Below are 23,814 nucleotides of genomic sequence, written 5' to 3'. Positions count from 1 at the left end.
GGTCATCAAACAAAGCTACCCTCGTATTCATAAGCAGATACCATAGGTCTAGCCAAGCAACCATTCATGCATCCTTCTAAGAAGTTGCAACCAATTACAGGCCTAAACCAACAATAGAGAGTATTGAGGAAAGGATAGATCAAAGTTAGTTCAACCTTGCAGAGTTGCAACTAATTCATTGGCACCTCAATTCGAGTAATTTGGAGACTTCAAGCATTGAAGGTGCGAATATCCAAGGGCTAATCATCAACTACAATAGTATGCACAAGGGCAAATTTGAAGAATCTACTTGGAGGAAGACTTGTTATCAACTAGATGTTAGGGATTTGGGGGGTACCCACCTCCAATACTAACAACCTAATCCCTTAGTCTAAAGTAATTGTTGTTCAGGATAAGAAATTGATTTGTGTGCACTAATATGTTGTAAGGTCACAATCTAGATTGATTCTTGGATATGTAGTCAGATTCATTACTTCTTTTGAGTTGTTTACTTTCGTATCTATTGTTTGAATTATTTTGCCTTTGAATTTAGAGTTTCAAACTATTGTCATAATCTTCTACATTTTGTACTACACCAAAATATTGGATTGATGGTGAATGGCGTCCACAAGTGTTAAAAGTAGGGTTTTCGTTCCACTAGAGTGCCAACGTAGGTCAACCCCCTTGTGGACAAGCGGTTGTTGGCCTGACCATTTGGTTTGGGTACACGCTTACTAGCCCGACAGAGGAATGTCCATCAGGGTTCAGGCAACATATTGGGTTTTCATCCATCACAAACATTACATGCCCATGATGCTTAGTAGGGCTTGACCTTGAGGCCTCAACTCTAATACCAAGCAAGGCAAACACTACGCCAAAAGCCTAAATTGATGGTGAATGGCATCAACTAGCGTTAAGAGTGGGGTTTCCGTCCCACTAGAGTGCCAGCGTAGGCCAGCCCCCTTGTGGACGTGCTTGTTGGCCCCGCCATCTGGTTCGAGTACATGCTCGCTAGCATGACATGGGAATGTTTGTTGGGGTTTAGCCAACATATTGGGTTTTGTCCAACAAGGACATTACAAATAATTAGTGTACAAACATACACAAATGCATAGGGGTCATATAATACCATAATCTCAAGATCACACACACAATGATTGGTTCGAGCATACGTCACATGTACACAAGGTGACTAGCTCATACACATCATAATTACAAGTTGACTAGCTCCAGCATACATCACATATACATAGTGAGTAGCTCTAACACACATCACAAATACATAATGATTGGCTCCAATTTACATTACATATACATGGTGACTTGCTTCCATACATATCACAAATACATAGTGACTAGCTCCTACGTACACCACAAATACACAGCAACTAGCTTCAGCATACATTACATATGTACAATGACTAGCTTCAACATACATCACAAATACACAGTAGTGGCTCATATAGACATCACAAAGACAATAGTGATTGGCTCATACATAATGGCTAACACACACATGTCCATAGTGCGTCTTAGTAAAAAAGGGAATGTCAATGCATTGCGCACTACACCATGGGTCCCATTCTTTTCCTTGGTCTTCTGCACCAATGGCAACTGGGAAGAGGATACAATATATCCCAAACTACATAGGGGGTTCATCCTCAACCCTAAGAGTTTACACAAGTAGTGAACCAACCTAGCCTAGTGGATTTCAAATTCAATTGCTTATAGGTCATTGGCAACAAGTTTGTCCACCTAGGAAGAAGTAGTTTTCGACACATACTACTTAGTGAGCTTATTGATATTGTTAGCTATCTTCTTCACAATCCCAAGTAACACTTGGCATTGGTCACCCCCTTGACATACGTGGTTGATAGCGAACCCTACCAATACAATAGTTGGTTTGGGTTGTCATTGCCTACACGGTAGGGTAACTCCTTGTGCAATTGTTTGTGTATCAAATTCTAGATAGCCCCTAGCAATCCTTCACCTCCATGAATCAATTGAATGCTAACTAATCCAAAAGATACAACATTAGCTCTAGGCATCTGCCATTGGCATATCAAATGACAATCTCCTAATAGATATCCTATCATAAACTAGGGTAGCCTTTGGCAACCTTCACCTTTGTGAACTAGGTGAATGTCAACTAATCCCTTATAGTAGCCCACATATCAATCATTGGTACAATTCAATGACTACCTGTCACTACACAAATATCTTAGAGGTTCATACTTGTGGGAGTCATGCATAACCTAATTCAGAGTACTAGTCAAGTGGATTAAGTATATCGCAATTAACTACTTTAGGAGTCTATGCACAAAGTCCTATAGGTTTGAGATTAAATTACATGAACACAAATATAATTTTTGAACCAACATGAGATGGCCTCTGATACCAACTATATGGTAGTCAACTCATTCACTTCATTCAACTTGCTATTCAAAAGAATATTATGTGTAAAATACAAGTTATCAATCTATTTAACTCATTCTAAACCATCTAATACCCATTTCAACCTCCTAGTTAATCCTTTTGAAGAGGGAAGGTCAAACAAGTGAGGAACAACCCCAAACTAGAGTTATCCCCCCCTAAACTTTCCCTTATGGACTTGATGTCATAGGGGCATCCTTTGCCCAAGGGCTCCCTACGTATCTGCTTCCAAATGGGTCAAAGTCAAACGTAGTTCTCCTTACAAGATTTCTCAAAGGACAAATATACAACTTCCCAATTAGTAAACCCTATACCACGTCACTAGTACCCAAGTCTTTTGAAATATCCAATATGGCTATTATTCCTAATTCAACATGAACATCCCAAAACCTCTTATAAATTCGTGTTCTTGATATAGAGGTAAGGTTGATTTCCTAATTCTCTAGGTTCATACAAACCATATTTATCACTAGGCCAAAACACTATGCCATAGTAGTAACATAAACATGAAATTACATTATTGTAGTCATAGTTGCCACATCCAACGTTATATCTTGATGTAAGGTTGTTTAACAATTTATTTGGCTATCTCGACTAGAATAAACATCGCTCAGTGTTACATAGTTGGGGTTACTTATTGCTCTAATTAAGCATACATTTGATGCACTATGAGGCATCATTTACCCATGACAATATACAACCACAACCCATTCACAAGGGAAGTATCAATATTAGAGAGTCAAGTATAATCTTCCTTCGTCTAATTTCTAGCACACAATAGTAATCAAGGATATAATAGTCTTAATGACATATGCTTAATTTCCCATGCTTAGTTGACTAACATTCTTATGTCTACACAACCATTTAGAGTTTCCCACAAGGGACGAGCTACATTTATTATTGGCAAGTGGCAACACATATGATAATTATTTTTATCACTTTATTTAGAAGCCAATAAGATAGAAGCTTACATGTACATTTAGCTTAACTTACATTAATATCGACTTCATATCAAATAAAGTCAAGTTTCATTGTTGTCTAAATAGGGTTCCTTTTACTGATTATCAACTATCAATAATGCTTAACAATATGCAAGGAAAGCCAACCCTATTACCAATTTAGCAACACAATAGGAAAGTACTTCCATTTGAAGTTCACAGAATAGATTCAATATTGAAGTTCTTATACTGAATGGATCAATAGTGAGTGATATCATATAACATCAATACATTTTGAAATCAATCCGTAATATGATGGGAATAGTGTATTTGTCAGATCATCGTCATATCCAAATTATGACCAATAATTTTAGTAATAATAATATTCTAATCCCACTAAGTGTGGGAAAACAACAAGCACAACACTTATCAAAGCCAAATAGCTCCCAAGCAAGAAACAAACTTGTCCCTTTCGTGGTGTTCTACCCTGTATGGTTCTCAAGATAATAATTGCTTAAACTACTTCGAAACAAATGAAGATATTTTTGCTGGGTGCCACAAATAACCAATTCTGTTCCAGACCAGTGCCCAGGACTGACAAACACATTTTCTTCATTCGTACATCATTACATTTCATTTGAGCATACTCCAAATTGCTGAAAGCAGTGATAGTCATCCCAATGACGATCCCAATAGAGAACCAATGCTCCATTAATCTACATGAAGTCAGAAAACATTTCTCAAATGACCTCATGCCTTTATGCACAAGATTCGATACCTGCAGCAACAGGTTATCACTTGTAGCAACCTGCATGAAGCCCGTAGTAGATTACATGATGCCTGTAGCAGCCTGCATGATGCATATAGCAACATGCACAATACCTGTGGCAGCCTATACAACACCTGTAGCAGCTTGAACAACACTTGTAGCACTGTAATCTTTCACCTATATAGACATGTATTTCTATGCATAGGTGTTGGAAACCGAAATAAGTTAAGCACTTGTAGAACAGTGTTGTGAACAAGTACACTTCTATATGTTTCACAAAAGGTAACTTTGAGGGCTTTAATCAGGATTTGACAGCTAGGGTAATCATATAGTTGATTTGTTTCCAAGCACAACGTTGTCTATACATTCTAGTCTGGTTTATTGCCTCAACCTCACCTTGGCTCTATTCTTGTTAAGTGTTTTATGACATATTTCCATCCTAAAATTTTCAAATCCAAGTCATTGGCCCCTATAGCATGAAAGGAAGCAATTGAGAAGAAATGAGAGCTTTATCTCAAAAGCATGTATGGTGAAATATAGACATTTGCTTTGCATCTTATGATGCTCATGCCAACATAGAGATTATCATTTGTCTAATGGATGCTACTTCCATATGAATGAAGAATTTTCCGAATGCCATTGAAAACCTTTTGTGTATGAGAGCATGGGGATGTAAATAAGGTTGATAGAAATAGCATCTAATTGGCTTATGTGAAATGTAATGGGTGCTAATCTTTACCAAACTTTTTGGAGTGTTTTTCTTGACCAACTATGGTCAACCCTTGCGCTGAAGGACTATTGTTAATCTATTCAAAGCCTGAAACAACTTAAGGCGCATATCAAATTTACATAGTTGGTTAATTTTTGTTGGTTACACGTGTTCCCAGCTTCAATCAACAACATTTTCCAGGCATTCTTATTATATGTGGACAAGAATACCAACATTTTCCAGGCATTCTTATTATATGTGGACAAGAATACCTTGTATCAACATTCAACTTGATAGGATGTTGTTAGTTTTAACACTTTCAGATTAATATAAACTCAGAAAACCAGAATTTAGTTTCTAACTAAATTGATTAGATGAAGATTTATAGTTTTCCAGATTTCGGCATAACAAAGAAATGAACAAAATAAGAACAAGACACGGTTACCTTGGGAAAACCTCCTAGGAGGAAAAACCCAGCCAGAAAAGATCCTCAGATCTGATTATGAATTATGTTCATATGAGGGTTACAACACCTATCTCAAATACTTGAAGGTGTTTGTACTTAGGACTGATAATGTCTTCCACAAACCTGCACTTTCACAAGCATCAAGTAGTCACATCTGCACCTTTAACCCTTCCAACAGCAATCAGGTCCAAATCCTAGGTTGGTAATGTATGAAGTCTGCTCTTTGATGGACAGCAACCTTATCCCTTAGTTCGCTCTCTTCATTAATGAATTTCGCACCACAACTGGCATGTGTAGTTCACTGATATGACAGGGATAAATCCCTTTAATTGCAGGTGTAGTCTTCCTCTTGAATTCGCATTGGTAGGCACAAATATTTCGCATGGATGGAAAAACTGAATGAGTGAATGATAGAGTGAAGTTGGAGTTTATTTATATGGGGAATAATAATCTTAATCATGTCGGCTTGCATTATGATTTAATGACTTTAATTTATTTATTTAACCGAAAGCATTAGGATAGGGTTGGCCCAATACATGGTGGCGTGTTGGCTTGAGTGTAGCGTAGGATCTTCATTTGATGCCGTGAGGTATAGGGCCCAGCCCTACACGTTGGGGAAGGGGTTGGCCCCCTTGGGCGGATTCCAATGTTGCCCATGGCAATTGGAATCCGCCATCCCTAATTATAATCAACAGATGTGATACATTCAATTTTCTATTCCCAGTCAGATTATATCAGTTGTTCAACATTAAACTATATAATAAGCCACATTTGGAAAAATAGAACAAAACTTCAAATGGTATTACATATTGTAGAAACATTAAATTTTCTATAACAGGTGTTCAACATCAATTATAAAACAACATACATTGAAGAAAGACAACAAAACTTCAAATGGTATTACATACTGTCGAAGATTTTATACCATGAGTGAGTTGCATGTTAAAATAAACAAAGGACAAGAGAAAATTAGTTAGACATCTCAAATAAATTTATAATAATCTTTGAAGACATAGCAAAGTAAATTCAGTATTTAGACAACAAAATGACACGTTGACTAGAATTGACATGATTCTGCTTATGGTTTCATGACTTCACTTTGTCAAGTTTCAATTCATTAATACTTGGTTTGTCGTATCATTTATTTAGATAGACAACAATATAGACAACAAGGTTGTAATATCCCTGGTAGGGGTGTTACTCATGATTCACCAAATCTTCAAATCAACTCTAACCCTTTCTCTTCCTGATCACCAAGATCTTGACGTAGGCAAGGTGAGAGCATATGGAGACCAGAATGAAGACATAAAACAAAACAATGCAACTTAATGGAGGCTAGCCATCCGGATTACAAATAGTTTTACCAGAGCAACTAGTAGAATCAATCAATGTCAAAATGGTAGATAATGACATACAAATTCCAATCAATGCCAAACTGGTTGATAACAAGCGGAAATGTGTTAATGTTAAAATGGCATACAATATCATCTGATTCTGAATCAACACCAAAATGACAGAATTATATGCAAATCAAAGAGGATCTGAGGGTGAGCCATCCAATGTCTTGTAATATCAACGCTATTTCTAATTGGTAGTAAATCTGTTCAATTTATTACAATTTTGAATGATAATCAATTCAATCTCTTCAATACTTAAACCAAGAACTGTGCCAAACAGTTGTCCAACAATCTGAAAGTAGACATTTCGTCAAATAGTTGGAAAGCAATCTGCAGAAAATATAAATTACCTGGTTGATGCAATCAGCTGCAGAAGAATTTAGCAACCATAATCCATTTGTTGTAGCTGAAATAATTGTTGAGTGTAACAACAACAATCTTCTTCAAAATATCTGATGTAGAAAATATGAACTCTTAGAACTACAAATAACAACAATACTAATATACACTACAAGTTGGAGATTAGTATATGCTGAATCTTTTCTGTACATCTTATGGATGGTCAATATATAATTACCATACTGAGAGGTTTACAACTTTGTATATAGAGGGAGGCAAGAAAGAAGAGGGTGGACCTCTATAAAGAATCCAGCTAGTTTCTTCACAAAAATGATTAGTCATTTGCTAGTGATTATTCAGGTGTACTACTGTTAATATGTCTTGTGCTTTTGCTACATGTCTGACATCAATTTAGATTCCAGCTTCTTGCAAAGATCAAAATTAGTTTAGTATATGGGTACAAACATTCATTTAATTAGTTCTTGTAATCTTTATTTATACAGTAGTCATTTATTGGTGGTGGTTTTTTTTTCTTTTTGCTGTTTAATTAATACATATTGCTTACATTAAAAATGTGTCACAATTAGTAGTTTGCATATTGTAGCATGTGGAGGTTCCAATTCCTACTGCAAAGAAAGGTGAAATGTTGATGAAGTTAGAGGCAACGAGCTTGAATCCAGTTGATTGGAAGATACAAAAAGGATATCTTCGTCCTATTTTTCCAGCAAAGTTTCCTTGTATTCCTGGTATGTCAAAAATAAGATAAGTTTACAATATTCGAATTAGAGCCTTTGGTTTATTTTATTTTATTTAATAATTCATTTATTCATTTTTAGAATTCAATATGTTTATTTGCAAACTCATTGCTGTTAGCTAGTTAGTCTTATGAACATGGTACTTGAGATAAAACCTCATAGTCCAATTTCACTTGTTTTTATCATAGGTGTTAGGGATCTAAAAAGTGTATTGGGTAAAACATCATATAATTACCAAAATATATTCTTCTGCCCTATAAAGATGACAATGGCACATATTCTATCTGTTGCGAGATGTAATATCTCTAAAGGAAAAATTGTTCTGCAAGTTAGTAGTAGTCAAAAGAACAAGTTAATTTTAGAAAAAAAATGTTGATAATGTGACGATTCTAGATGATCCTGTTCCTAGGTGGTATGGGGAACGGTGTTCTAAGTGAGGACCTAAATGTCTTGTATGCCTGTGGAAACAAAAGTAGAGAAGGGTATGAAAACTGAAACAATCTATGTCTTTTGTACATGACATCCTCTAGAGGGAGATGTATGGCTGCGTATTTTTTTCTATCTTATTTGCTCAGAGACATATGGTTTTGTATTTTCTGCTATCTATCTTATTTTGCTAATGTCTCTATATGTATGCTTATTCCTATTTGTTTATGTTATAGATGTACATTTATAGATAACATGTTCATGAAGACAAATGGGTAATTATGGAAGTTCAAATGGTTGGGCTTTCTATGTATGTCACTTCATCTCATGATAGTTAGATTGTTGTGTCATGATAGTTATATTTCTGGTCATGTGTCGTGCTGACAGGTTACGTATCATGAAATGGCTCTATGAGGTGCACAAGATTGTTGTGTGAAGTATCTAAGATATTGCATGATGCTCTGAGTTGAGTTTTGGATTGTGCCGTATGTGTGCCAATGTTCTTAGGTGTAGGTGTGGAACAGAAGCTAGATAGAGTTACTTATATTGTGTGGCGTGATCCTTCACATTGTGAGAGTGGCACATGATGCAAAGGGCTGCACTCAAGCTAGGAAAGTATCTTTTGAGTTGTGTACAATCATTCTGAGTGCAACATGAAGCAGAGAGTTGCATGTTGGGCTATGACATGATTATAGACATCACATAAATAGCACATGAAGCAAAGAGCTATGCATGAGATTCTATGTACGTGCTCGAGGTTGGTGTGCAGGGTTGCATGGTAGCATGCAGATTTTTTGTGCCTTTTTGAGACAATGTTCTCATTGTGGTGCAGGATACTTGCACAATCTGATGTGAAAGTTGTGCAACATGTTTTAATCGTGGAATCACTCTAGGGATTTAATATCTCTTATTGCTCTATAATATATCATGCTAATGTCAACCAAACTTTCTACTTCTTCCTCCAATTAAAGATAATAGACATTATGTCAAACACTTTGTTTTCCTCGCTGATTTGTTCTGTATATTTTGCATTTTACACCATGGACATTTTGACAAACTGATTGCATGAAATATGATTGTGAATGTATTGTTTGCAGAGTTGTATGTTTTCTTGTAGAGGTTTCATGTTTTCATGGAGATTGCATATTGCATACAAGACAACCATAAAGTGCTGATAAGAATGTATATTGCAAATGGAATTCATTTCTTTGAGTTTGTTGTGACATTTTCACACATGGCCTCATTGCAAATGGGGACCCCCACTTTTTGCTTTCTAGCATAGTTGTTTAGCTTAGCCATCTAGCTTGGCAGTAGTTTCTTTAGTCTTTAACCTCTTGCTTGTGAGGAGATGCAATGCCTTTGTTGTCACGATGTGATCAAGTCAGGTAGTCTAGCAATAGTCAGGTCTTCCTCCTGACTAGTTTAAGGTCTTCTCAGCTCTAGGTGCTCAAGTGATAGGCAAGAGTCAAGGTAGTCTTTGGGTGATGCTTCACAATGCAACTTCTAGGTCAAGATAGGGTGAGTCTTAAAGTTTGATGAGGGTCAAGGCAATTAATGACATGGAAAGGTGAGGTGATTCTTCCATTTCCACTTCCACTTCACTCCCAAATCCACGGCCTAAGTCACTCACTTCTAGTTACCCCTCAAATCCACGGCCTAAGTCACTCACTTCGAGTTACCCCTCAAATCCACAGCCTAAGTCACTCACTTCCACTCACCCTCAAATCCACGGCCTAAGTCACTCACTTCGAGTTACCCCTCAAATCCACGGCCTAAGTCACTCACTTCCACTCACCCTCAAATCCACGGCCTACGTCACTCATTTCCACTTACCCCTCAAATCCACGGCCTTCCTCTTCCACTTCCACTTACCCTCCAAATCCATGACTGTCTTCCTTGACTGGTCAAGATCCACAACCAAAGACAGGTCAGGGTAAAATCAGAAATTCAAATCAGATCAGACCTTAAGGCATTACAAAATCAGACATAACATCAGAAATCAGAACATCATTTCACCCCTTTAGGAATGCATATCAGATTAGTAAGTTTGAAAAACATAGGTGAAATCAGTATATATCAGTCATATTTCATGATTTCCTTGTTTGTTTTGCAGGCAACTAAGAAAAAAAGAATGAAGGAATTGGCTGCAATCATCAGAGGAGTAAAGCTCCCACAATACTTAAGCAACGCAGGGAGGAGGCATCAAAGGAAAGGCCCTACAAGGAAAGTGTAGAGATCAACATCAAGGAAGGAACATATGACTATCTTGAATTTCCTTTGGAAATCCAAGAAAACTTGTTAGGATAAGGAGGTAATCTAAGATGGGAGATTCAAGATGGAGAGCAATGCAAGGACAAGTTCTAGACACCATAAGGAAGGATTTTTCCACACAAGAGAAAGAGAATGCAAATATGATCAAGGAGATAGTTCTAGAAGAGTTAATCAAATTTAGAAGGCTTGATCCCCAAGGATGATACAATTTGGGAATATCTCCCACCATCATCACATCATGGGCTTGGAAATGTTGAGTATCATGAGATATTGCTTGAATCACAAACTCTTTCTTGTGATGAGTTACAAGGAATTAGCTGAGTGGCACCTAGTCATCACCATCCCAATCACATCATTCCAAGTCAAAGCATTAGATTCAATGCACTTGACTCATCCAATGAGGGGGATAACTACCACATGTGGAGGCACAAAATTCGATGTACCTAACCTCATCATTCATTGGTCAACATTCAAAGGACATGTGTCCTATTTTGTAATTTTATCATTGGTCAAGTATTAAATGTTATGTAATTTGTGTAACAAACCCTAATTAGGGTTTCTATCTTTCAATCTTGGCCTTTGATTTGGATTTGATCCAGGCCATTCAATTGTATTGAGAGCACTACATAAAGCTCCACTCTCCTCATTTGTAAAGGTTAATAGTAAGGAGATAGCAGATAGCTAGAGTAGGGTAGGAAAAAAGGAGATCGTTGCCAAGACTTTATTGCAAGAGGCATATTATTTTCATTGAAGATATGGTGAATTTCATGCATTGATTCATCATTTTGCATGGTCTTTACTTCTCATTTGTTTTGATGTTGATTAGATGGATGGAAGTTATTGTGGATGATTAATGGTGAAATTCGCATGTTTATACTAGTATTTTGCTAATTGATAAATACTTTGTGTGGTCAACTGAACTCTTTATATAAGCTCAACTTTGATTGCTACTCACCCATTGATATGCATCCCTTTGATGGTGTCTATGTTGTTGGTGGTGATTTGAACATCATAAGATTTACCTTAGAAGATCACACTAGCTTTGTGGAGTTGTTGCTTTCTAGTAGATTTTCACTAAATCATTCATAGTCTCTTGCATTCCTAGGATTAGATTAACTTCTCTAAACCTTTAATCCTTTTTGTCCTTTTTTTTTTTTTCAAATCAAGTAAGTTTCCACGTTCTAGCCACATTCAAGCAGAGTTCAAGCAAAACGTAAGTCCCCCTTGTCATTCTAGCAATATCACATTAACCATTGAGCTTATCCACATGTCAAGACCACACATTTGGAACCTTGGAGTCACCTCAAGTGATCACTTATTTCAACATTTGAGAGGATTTTATTCAAGAGAGGATAAGATACCTTGGTATTTTATTATGTGAATGAAGCTCATAAAAACACATCAACAGAGTCCAACATCAACAAATTCACAAAGAAGGAAACTGCAGTTACAAATTAGATAAATATATCTAACCTTAAATAATTCAATCCTCTAACAATTTATTGGCAGCTTGATATCATTAAAGTCTGCATTGTGCCTTCATAGAAACACTTTGAACGCGGATTGGAACACAATCAGGTAAGTCTGAATTGTGCCTTCATAGAAACACTCCGAACAAGGATTGAAACACGAACAGGTAAGTTTGAATAGCACCCAACCAACTTCTATGAACTGAAGGAACAAAAACTTCTCATGGTGACAAATACTAGTTGTTTCATAGCCTAATTGGCACACGCTCACACAAGCATAAATAGTAATATATAGAGTTCCTGTCAGAAATAAGAGTCTTCCAATTCAATGAGGATTCTCTCGAGTTGTAAAAGCCACAAATACAAGGAGATACCCCACAAGAACCACAATTGCAAAGACGAAACTGGTCAAAACTCTTGAGTAAATACCAACCTGTCACCCTTTCTAAAAGAGCCTACCATTTCGGATGTCCAGACTCGTATACATACTTTCTTTTGATATAAAGCTCGATAAAATAAAGCTTCTTTTATTTAATCAGTATGATTGGTAATCAGAAGGAAAAGATCCCATGAAAAAATAACAATCCTCAGAACAAACTCCCAACTTCTCCCTCTAGTTTTCCACAATGTCTCAAACTCTAACTTCTTGAATCGAAAGTACTCTGTCTCATTCGTAATTTGTGTGTTGGATATATGTTCATGGATCAACTATAACGTTGAGAACCGTGCTAAACAACACCGTTATGTGTTCTATTATAGTATTGAAGCCAATAGTGTCACTTGCATTACAAAATATGTTTCAATATTTGCCAATACCTCCATTTTCTTCCAACCCAACAATGATCTCTTGAATGTGGATATGACTAAGCATTAAGAAACCCAATAAATCCATTACACCACTCCACGCTAACTCCAAAATCTAATGTTTGACCCGATAGAATAAACTTTGGCAAAGATCATTATTTGTAATGTCCCCAAATTAGAGATACCCAAATTCTGCCCTAATTGAAGTGGGATAGGGGTTAGAGATACCTGTTACTTTGATTGAAACCCTGCAAGTAAGTTAGAAACTATACAATAATCATATTTGATTTAATAGATCTATTAAGTAGGAAACACCAATCATACATATGCAAGACATAGTCCTAATCACAGGATTAATTTATGCTTGAGAGAGTTCAATCACAGAGGATAGGGTGACTAGATAGGGTGATGTAGAGACCCTCTACCCTAGGCCCAAGGGTGGATCTCATTCCCCCTTGGCCTCATGTGGCCCATACCTTATGAGATGGAATACCTAGTGAGGTATCCTATCATTGTTTTCCTTAACCTTGTCACCCCTATCCTATGTCTCATGATTAACACATTCATTCACCATGATAGAGAGCATGAGGGCCATCACAATAGGGTGCTTAGAAAGTCTATCCTTCATAGACCCAAAGGTAGCACCCTTTGTACCCCTTTGGCCTCCTGGGACTCCCCAATCTTATACCATGAGGTGGTGTGCCTAGAAGGTAACACCAACATTGTTCCTCTGCTTGCAATCCTCTCTCTGTATCATGGATGGAATTACTCAAAATATATGCAGATATATTGTTAGACATTGAGAACATATGCAGAAATATATTTGACATACGATAAGTCAACTACTGAATATAATCTGCTAGATTTCTATTTACCGATTTATATATAATTCGTAAAGCATTGCATCATAATTTATAAGAATGCAGGAATAACATATGTAGTTACAACACATTATACTATGCACAAAAATTCATACCAACTGCAATATTGGGTCGAACTACTCAGAGGAATAGTTAATGATTATATTAAATCAGAAACCTTCGATGATATTTGTATGATTGATTCAATGAATTCCTTTGATTGGATGATTTGAGGTATCGGTGAGTTGATGACTAGGTGATTGTTGATTAGATGATTGATGAGTGAGTGAGTGATCCTTGAATGCTTGGAATGATTTCTCCTTTATACTTTATTGGGGGAAGAGTCACCACCTTTCATAGGAATTGAGGCACCACCTTTCATAACAATTGAGTCAGCACTTTGCATTGCTGCCTTTGAGAATAATACGTTATTCTCCAAATTGATCTCCCTTCCCTCTCTTCCTCAAATGAACCTTCTCCCCTTTATATTTTCCCATGTGAGGGAGAGGTCACACCTCTTCATCATGCCTGCCCCTTGGTAAGAGACATAACCTATCACGATTTCCACCCTTTGAAATAGTACAACCCTTCATAATTCTTGCCCATTGAAAGAGACACAACCTTATCTACTTCCCATCCCTTTCTTCCTCCATTAACCTTCCTTATTCCCATGCTTCATTCCTTTCTTCCCTCCTCATCCCTTTTCAAATGATCTCTTCTCCCTCTTATATCTCATGTTTGAGAGAGACGACTTTTCATTCCATGCCTTTTGACCATTCATTAACTTAATTACATTATATTATATTATATTATATTTTAATTATTTATGTTTTAATGTATTATTAAATCCTATCTCAAAATGGGGACATTACATTATTACTTCCAAAGTATCATGAAAGCTCGTCCATATTAAAATATAATTCCGCCAACCAGGTTATATTTATCTTTAAGTGCTACCTTCCCAAAAATGCTCACAATGTATTGACTCTCGATGCCTAGGGTGTACAACTGAAATTAAATACCATATATTTAGAAATTAGAAAAAAAAGTGAATAAAAATCTCTTTCGTAAGTTACCTCTGAAATGTAGTCAATTGAGAATCTGATATTCTTTGTCTACCTCAATTTCTGTGACCACCTTTAATAGCCCAATTGAAGAATCAGACTGATTCTTCCACTTCCACCTAGGGCAGATCTTTCACTACCAAAATGGCGTTCCCCGGCCTCCATCACGAGAAAATAAATTTGAGAAACTTCTCAAACCCAAATTGAAGAAAATAATAATCATTCCAAATCCTTCACCATGTAGAACTCAATTCTTCTATTGAGGGGGGGAGGTGAATCAGTTGTGGATACAAATTTAACTTTTAATAAAACTTCAAACTGAAATCTGAAAGTAATCGTAACTGAATCCTAAAGAGATGTAGCCACACAAGAAACAATGCACAAGATTTTACGTGGAAACCCAGGATGGGAAAACCACGGTGAGAAATGCTGCTAGGATCTACTGTCCTAATCCAACCTCACGATAAATTCAATTACAATGTTTAAGGGCATCAACCCTAAGGAGCCACCAAACCCCTATTCTAAGAGCAGCACCCACTCAACAATTTGAGCACCAACCCAACACCGATCACTTTTACAACTTACAACCGTTTTTAGCCTCAAAAGTTTTGTACTTTACAATATCAGGAATATATGAGCACATATTACAATTTGAATATTGTCAACCTTCAACTATCCTATGTAGTATTATTTCTTTTGATAAGAAAACTCTGCAAGAAACTTTCTGAAAATTGAATGTTATCAATGATACCAAGAATGTGCAAACAAAAATTGATTCTTCTTACTGTCAAATCAATAAACACTTGCAGACACGTATCTAGAACATATCTGTTATCAGCACCCTTCAAACCCTTTCTACACAAATTCAGAATATACTTTAAAATGAAAATAACTATTATACGTGATCACAACAATTCACCCAAGCCACTGCACTTCTTATCTTCATACCAGTTCAGACTTTTTCACATTAACTTTTAGAAATATTGCAGCAGAAAGAATGCTCCTTGGTCACACAAACTCCTCTCTCAGCCTTTTCAAAGTCTTTTAATCAACTTCTTCATAGACCGCATTCCTCATTCGTAAAGCATACTGAGAAACCTTTCATTGAACTTTCATAGAATGATTTTTATAATCAACAATTACATACAATCATTGCTCTCCCAACTCTCCCTTTCATCAATGCCTTTGCATTCTTAAATAATATCTTGTCTTCATTGATGTATGGTTAATTAGGATCAACTGCCTTAAGCAGTTACAACTGATGTATGGTTAATTAGGTTTAAAACTGAAAACAGTTGGTAGTTGTTAGTTCCAACTGAATCAACTAATCACTTGGACCAATTCATAACCAATGCCTCTTTATGTAATGTGTTTTAAAAGCAACAAAACTTGGCTACAAGTACCATAGCGATGGTGATAACCTGAGACTTATCATCAATCTGAAACAATCAACAAATGTCTTCCGTCATTCAAGACATAATCAATCTTAAATATTAATATGCAGATTGTACCAGTGACAAGATCAAACTTGTAAAATGTCTGTATGTATCAATCAGATCTGTATGTGTTTTGTTTTCAATATCAATATAAATAAATCTGTTTGTTTATCATATTAACAGTTATATATTTGTTCTTCATCAGGGGCAATTTTATTCACAAAACAATCATGAATAACTTCTGCATTTCATTAGAATGTCTAACATCAATGACAAATATTCTAACAATCTCCCCCTTTGTCATTGATGGCAAAACTCCAATATTCCAGTCTGCAACAAAACATGTTTAACTCAGCAAAATTTCAACTGAAACAAACCATAATCTGAAACAATTCATAATCATCAAATCTGAACATAGCTCCTTTCAACAACATCAAAGCAGTTGCATAATATCATTAAACCACCAATCCAATCTGAAAACAAACTGAAACAAACCATAATCTTTCTCCTCCTTTGACATCAATGACAAAGGACCAAAGACAATAAATGTGACAATAAAATACTCCTCCTAAGCAGATGCTTGCCTTCAAAAAGAATCAGAGAGAAACCCCTAGCTTTCGTCCATGCCAAGGCCAACTTTCATCAACTTGCCCTAACAAACAATGTTTTCCTTTTACCTCTCTAACATCATAGACATTGCCTCCTGTTCTTTTCCCTTCAACAATCAACCTTTCTGATTTCACACCCTTGAGCATTAAAAATAACATAGTGCCCATTATCACACATTTGACTGACACTCAACAAGTTGTATTTCAAACCTTCTACATACCAAACATTATGTGTTGTAAGAGTACCATTAATGCTTAAGAAACCTTTACCACGAATTTGAATCTATCACCAAATTTTATTGCACCACCAAGTAAAAGTAGTGAGCTTACTCTTATCCCCTGTCATGTGATTTGAGCAACCACTGTCGATTATCCAAAGATTTTGCTTCTTTACATGCAACACAGTCTAAACAATCATGGATTTCTTTTCCTTTTTTTTTCATATTTTTTTTGTTCCTTTATTCAAGACCTTGCTCTCAGCCCTTTTCCTGTTTGCAAAATTTATATGATAATTCCTTGCAATATGACCAACATTTTGACATTTAAAACAGATCATACTGAAATCTTTCAAGGAATAAAATGGATTTTGACTAACAAAACTGATTTTCCTTCTTGATACAATTCTACAATCGACTGCTTTATGACCAAAGTAATTACAGAGATTACAATAACCATAAAAAGAATAAAACCTGTTTGCTGTCATTCTTCTTGTCAAAGAATGCCATTGTGGATACCTTCTGTCTCTAAACCTTGACAAATCCATCATTAGTTTCCTTTTCACTGAAAGGATTATTAGAACTCTGACCTTTATCAAGATCCGATCTAGATTTGTTTTTATCGAACCTCTAATTGGCTAACATTTCATCCAACATATTAGGACTTTTAACAAATTTCTTTGAGACTACACAAACCTTCATGCTGCATGTCATTTTTGACTTTTAACCAAGCTTCAATTTTTTATAGCCTACCTTTATCCACATTATCCCAGCTTATCTTGTGGATTACATAAATGTCATCATGTTATAAAACTATGAAATAATATTTCTTCTTTTAAGTAGTGTGTGTAGAATTTCTCCTCCATGTTACGAAATTCTTTTTCTGGTTCATAGATAGTTGTCTGCCATTGAGGAAGCTAACTAGAAATATTTAAAAAGTGTTTATGCACACTGGTGCACCAATGGAAGTATAAGTTAGGGTTATAGTTTTCGAAAATTGTAATCAATTAACAGTTGTGTCCCATTCAGAAGCATAAATGAGTTTTTTGATAAAAATTGCATAATGCTTTACTGGCAGCCTAATCTGCATGACAGGATTGACTGGGTTTGATGAGTTTTGCACACTCATGAGTCCTTGGTTCTCATTTCTGCTGGCTTCAGCTTGGTTAAACTGACTCAGGGCCTACCAAGTCTTCGCCAGTTTCTACAAGTCGCGTGACACTGGCTATCGGTGTAGCATAGCTGCTACAAATATCTTGTTTTAAGAAAAAGTTGCATGTTGAGACATGAGGTCTGATGCTACAAGTATTAGACCACTTTAGGTGTCCACAATACCATTTCAGGGTTTGGGTTGTACAGTCCTTTAGGCATAGGTAGTCCATCTCCTCTTAACTACAGAGGTAATGAGTCCATTAACACAACTACAACAGGAGCTGCAGGTCATTTACCCTTCAGGATAGTATGCACGAATGATTCTATATGCATCAAGATGTAACTTGTACAACTACATATTAGTGGCATGAGGAGCATAACTCACTCTTTTTTGGAGTTTTTGCCCATTTGAAGGTTTCTCCAATGTTACTTGTGTTGGATGTTTTGTGTGTTATGCAAGTTGTTTCTATATTTGAGATATCCCTGTTTAATCCTTTATAGGTAACCATTATAGGTGGTTAAATACACATAAAGATAGTTTGCAAGCATTTCTTTTCTAGATTCCGTAAGTGAACCTGAGTGCAGCTTAGTGGCCCTGAATTTGTGGATCAAACCTTCTTTTGAATGATTTTTTTAAAGAGATATGCTTTGTATATTAATTCTTAAATTGTCAACCCACAATTGTAGAACATAAGCATAAAGATTTTTGTTGCAGTTTGTCAGTGCATACAGAGTCCAGACACAGTGGTCTCCACAAAAGGGGCGGTTCAGAAAGCCATGAGAAGAAAGATGCTTTCAGCAACGGAAGTGATTTCATACCATTCAAAAGTAATTTAAAAAATTTTAAATCATTTGTTTTTGAAGTCAGTTGCGTTATCTACTTGAAGAGCTACAGACTTTCCAATGATCATCCTGAAGTTCCGTTACAGAAGGCACAAAAGCACTGAATGCATGACATAAGTACACTAGAAACTTACTACAACATGCCAAAAATTAGAGAGTATAATAATAGGTGTTTGGAATGCTTTAATGTGCAGAAACATGACTTAATTAACCCTTTAGCTTATGATTTCTCTGGTACCTACTTAAAATTTCAATAGAGTAAAGTTCAAAACTATGTGAGAACACAGAAGACCTTAATCCAATTGCTGGCATTATTTATGCATGGGGTATTTATACTTCATAAGTTATTTTATGACACGACATATAGAATTCCCCAACTATACATGCAAGATTCTTATGACAGTTGTCCTATGTGCCATAAGTTCACTTCCACATGTACTGACACTAAGGACATAAAAAAGTAAAATTAGAGAGTATAGTAGCAAGCAATAATAATAATAATAGTTGCTTGGAATGCCTTACTGTGCAGAGACATGACTTAATTAACCCTTTAGCTTATGATTTCTCTGATACCTACTGAAAATTTCATAAGAGTAAAGTGCAAAACTATGTAAGAACACAGAAGACCTTAATCCAATTGCTCGCATTATTTATGCATGGGGTATTTATACTTCATAAGTTGTTTTATGACACGATATATAGATTTTCCCAACTATACATGTAAGATTCCTATGAGAGTCGTCTGATGTGCTACAAGTTCACTTCCACATGTACTAACACTAAGGACATAAAACGTGGTATGATACATTGTTCCAACACCAATAATTCCTAGATCATCTCAATCTAAGATATGAATTACATAAATTGGAATTCTGTTTCTCAGAATGACTTGACATAATATGTCCTATAGTCTATTCAAACCATTGTTATGAGTTTTTTGAGCCTGTGATTGGATTTAATGTTGGATGTGAGTATCCACTTGACATGCTTGATTAGTTGTGTGGGTTTTTAATTTACTCAATTCAGAACTATCCCTGATGTAAAGTAATCTGGAGTTATCTTCAAGGATAGAGTTGTATTAATCCAATTTATCCTTCTTTATAGCTCTTTTATTTCAGTCACTTTAAATAGAATATGACATAAAAATGAGATTGAGATATTTCTTCACCAGAAAATTGCTTTTGGATGTCTTATACAGCCTCCGATGTTGCCGGTGAGGTAGTCAATGTGGGACCAGGGGTACAAGGTTTTCAACCAGGCGACAAAATTGTTAGCATGCTTAATAATAGAGTATGTTATTGTAATCATCTCTTTTGATGAAATGTGATGCATATGGATGAGGCTATTTTGGCTTTCTGCATGTTTACTTTTATTTCCTTGTTTTAATGAAAGTTTTTGCAGGAGGAGCTGAGAACACACCTTAGAGAAAAATTACCCGAAAATGCTTTATGCTTGTGCAAATTTCAAACTAGAAATCTCCTTATACATTAAATAGTGTGTTCCTATCCAGGAACATCCACTTTCCTGTCAGCTTTGTGCACATTTATCATCTTATCAATTGAAATCAATCTGCTTTTAATTAATCTTTTCCTTATCTCTAGTTATCATTCTATTTTTCCAAGATGCATTGGACATTATTTAGCAAGACATTTCCAATTTCCAGTCCCATTAAATATCTGTAGTTTATTAGTCATTACACTACTGTGATAAGTGGTATTCAGTTTCGAAGCTGTTTTTCATATCCTCTTGTAGGCTATTCCTCTGGTTCTGTGTCATATCCTCTCCTTGGTCATTATATAATCTAAATGAAGTAATTATTATTAATTAATGTAATAATTATCAGCAAATGATTACTTTGAATCATTAAATATTTATTTATTTATTCCAGTGTATACTCCATACTTTATGTACTGCATGCATTTCACATGTATGTCACATGCCTTAATTATATTTACTTATATTACACATATGCTTCACATCTTTTGTATATTCATGTATACTCCATGTTTTACGTAGATGCTTCTTGCCTTATATGCTTTGGATTAACACCTTGTGTGTATTCGTATGCATGACTCATGTCTTATGTATTCATGTGTATTGCATATATTTAACATGACTTCATGCCTCATGAACCTTACGTGTATTGTGTGTATACTTCATATCTTCATATATACATATGCATACCTTGTATTAGGAGGTGACTCAGTTTGAGAAACTTGACAATTGCTCGAGGACGAGCAAATTCAGGAAGGGCAAACTGTCATGTCCCCTCCTTGGTCATTATATATAATCTAAATGAAGTAATTATTAATAATTAATATAATAATTATCAACAAATGATTTACTTGGAATCATTAAATATTTATTTATTTATTAAATAATATTATTTAATTAATATTCTTGAAATATTATAAATAAATATTACATATTAATAAAATAGTAATATTTAAATGTTTGATCAATAACAGTGTGTAACTGTAATTGATCAGTAATAGATTAATTAGTAAAACATTCGTTATCATAACAATGTAATTAGAAACAAATAATAAAAAACAATATAGAATACAATAGCATTCATCCTGATTAATAAATAAAGTTAATTATTTACTAAATAGACTGCTGGTGTCAGAGATTAGACACAATGCTATTCCAAAAAAAATCAGCGATTAGACACAATGGCATTCCAAAAAAAATCAGCAATATTATTACAGAAGGCAGCCACTATGCTATCCCCCAAAAAATCAGCGATTAGACACAGTCTTAAAATGTGCCAAGGTAACGGTGAACAAAGAGATTAAAACAGCAATCCACGTAACCAAATAGTGCCATCTGATTTAAAGGCATGTTTATTTTTAAAAGTGAAACAAACTGTTGTGACGTATTCACACATTGCCCCATTGCAAAAGGGGACCCCTACTTTTTTTTGCTTTCTGGGGTTTGTTTCTAGGGCTTTTAGGGTTTTGTCTATTAGCCTTTGCATGCTGAGTGTTGCCAGAGGGATCACTAAGATAGCAGGCTCTGTTTTAACTAAAGGTGAGTCAATGGATGCTCCGGGTTAGGGTCATCTTTGAAAGTCTTCCTTAGGACAAAGTTTTGCTCTTGTTGCTAATTGTGTCTTGTTTGAGTTTGAGGAGGTCAATGAAGTTTGGTGAGTGAATATCCTTTTTGAAGGTCTGAGTTAGGTCAAGTTGGTGAGTGATGAAGTCTGGAATGTCATCCTCATCTTCAAATGTCATGAAATTTGGCTAAGTCTGGAATGTCATCTTGATCCTGAAATTTGACTAAGTCTGGAAAATTGAAGAATCCTCCAAAAACTAGATTTTGCATTATAACTCCTGGAGGTCCGAAACCACTCTCAAACATCCTGACAGTATATATGGAATATAACTTAAAGTATAAGAGCTTATACTTAAATGTTATATTCCATATATGAATCCTGACGGAGAGACTAAAATGTCAAATTTCGCTCATGACCCTTCCAAAGGGTCCAAAGCGATAAGACATTCTACTTTGACCCAAACTTAGAACTAACTCATTCCCAGGCATTATTGAAGGCAAAACACTTGTTTGGATGAAGAAATGTGAGAAATGAAATCAAGATTTGAGCCTAAATGTGAATTTCGCTCCTGACCCTTCCAAAGGGTCCAAAGCGAAATTCTCCCTAAACACTATTTTCTCCCTTGTTTGGGCTAACATCCTTGTTCCTTGGACATGGTGGGGGTAGATTTATATGTTCTTGCCTCAGGAAGTGATTGAAAGCATTGAGGAATGAAGATTTTGACCTAAGACATGGATTTCACTCCTGACCCTTTCAAAGGGTCCAAAGCGAAATTCATATTTCCTCTATTTTGCTCTTTAACTTGACCAAGTTTGGAACTTCTAAGGCATGGTTTGGAAGACTTGGATGCATATTTGCCTTGGAGAAGAGGTTTGAGGCAATGAAATGATGGAAATCAACCTGGAAGGAGAATTTTGCTCCCGACCCTTCCAAAGGGTCTAGAGCGAAATCCTCCACTTGACCACCTTTTTTGCCTTAGGCCCTAGGTTAGCCTTGTCTAGAGCTAGTTTGATGGTGGATTGCCTTGATTATGATGAAAGGACCTTGAAATTGATCAAGTTTGAGAGAGAATTGGATAAATGAAGTGGAGAATCAACAAAGAATGAGGATTTTGCTCCTGACCCTTCCAAAGGGTCTAGAGCAAAAATCCCCATAACTCTCATTTCCTTCCTAGTTTTGGCCAAGTGTTGGTTTCTAAGGCATGTTGGAAGGTGGATTGATGTGTTCTTGCCTTGAGAGGTGGTTGAAAGCATTGGAAGATGAAGATTTTGCCTACAGGATGAAATTCACTCCTGACCCTTCCATAGGGTCCAGAGCGAAATTCATTATAAACCTCATTTTCTCCCTTGCTTAGGCTACAAGCCTTGTTCCTTGGGTGGAGAGTGATGTATTTTTGCCTTCCAGAGAAGATTGGAGTTGAAAAGATGAAGAGTCAAACCTAGAGTAGGAATTTCGCTCCTGACCCTTCCAAAGGGTCCAGAGCGAAATTCCACAAAACCATTCTTTTCTCCCAGTTTTGTGCCAAGTCAAGTGTGGGTCAGGGTGAAATAGGATTGGATATGTCCTTAGGAATGACTTTGAGTTGCTAGTAATCAACAAATTTGAAGGAATTGAACAAAAACTAGGATTTCGCTCCTGACCCTTCCAAAGGGTCCAAAGCAAAATTCCTAGGATCACCTATTTCCCCTTCAAAACAAGTCAAACTTTTGTTTTTTTTTTGGCCTAGAGAGGAATGGAGTAACGTTTCCTTGACCTTTGAAGTGAATTGAAGTGGAAAATGATGAAATAAGCTCAAGAAGGAGAATTTCGCTCCTGACCCTTCC

General features: G+C 36.0%; 1 protein-coding gene and 1 long non-coding RNA gene across 3 annotated transcripts in view; one reads left to right on the top strand and one right to left on the bottom strand.

The window, feature by feature from the left end:
• Positions 1-23,814, top strand: part of LOC131033575 (chloroplast envelope quinone oxidoreductase homolog) — a 60,351-nt gene that overhangs the window by 8,866 nt on the left and 27,671 nt on the right. For both annotated transcript variants that reach the window (XM_057964805.2, XM_057964804.2), the window contains 2 exons: positions 7,635-7,776; positions 20,132-20,223. In XM_057964805.2, the coding sequence (XP_057820788.2) occupies positions 7,635-7,776; positions 20,132-20,223 (234 nt within the window). The remainder of the gene's footprint in view (positions 1-7,634; positions 7,777-20,131; positions 20,224-23,814) is intronic.
• Positions 6,258-23,814, bottom strand: part of LOC131033576 (uncharacterized) — a 52,690-nt gene continuing 35,133 nt past the window's right edge. The window contains exon 3 of the long non-coding RNA XR_009103624.2: positions 6,258-7,143. This is a non-coding gene — a long non-coding RNA (uncharacterized LOC131033576). The remainder of the gene's footprint in view (positions 7,144-23,814) is intronic.

The sequence above is a fragment of the Cryptomeria japonica genome, chromosome 5 (genome assembly GCF_030272615.1).
Source record: "Cryptomeria japonica chromosome 5, Sugi_1.0, whole genome shotgun sequence".
NCBI classification, from domain to species: Eukaryota; Viridiplantae; Streptophyta; class Pinopsida; order Cupressales; family Cupressaceae; genus Cryptomeria; species Cryptomeria japonica.
The sequence above is the reverse complement of the archived record's forward strand: the minus strand, read 5'-3'. Positions and strand labels throughout refer to the sequence as shown.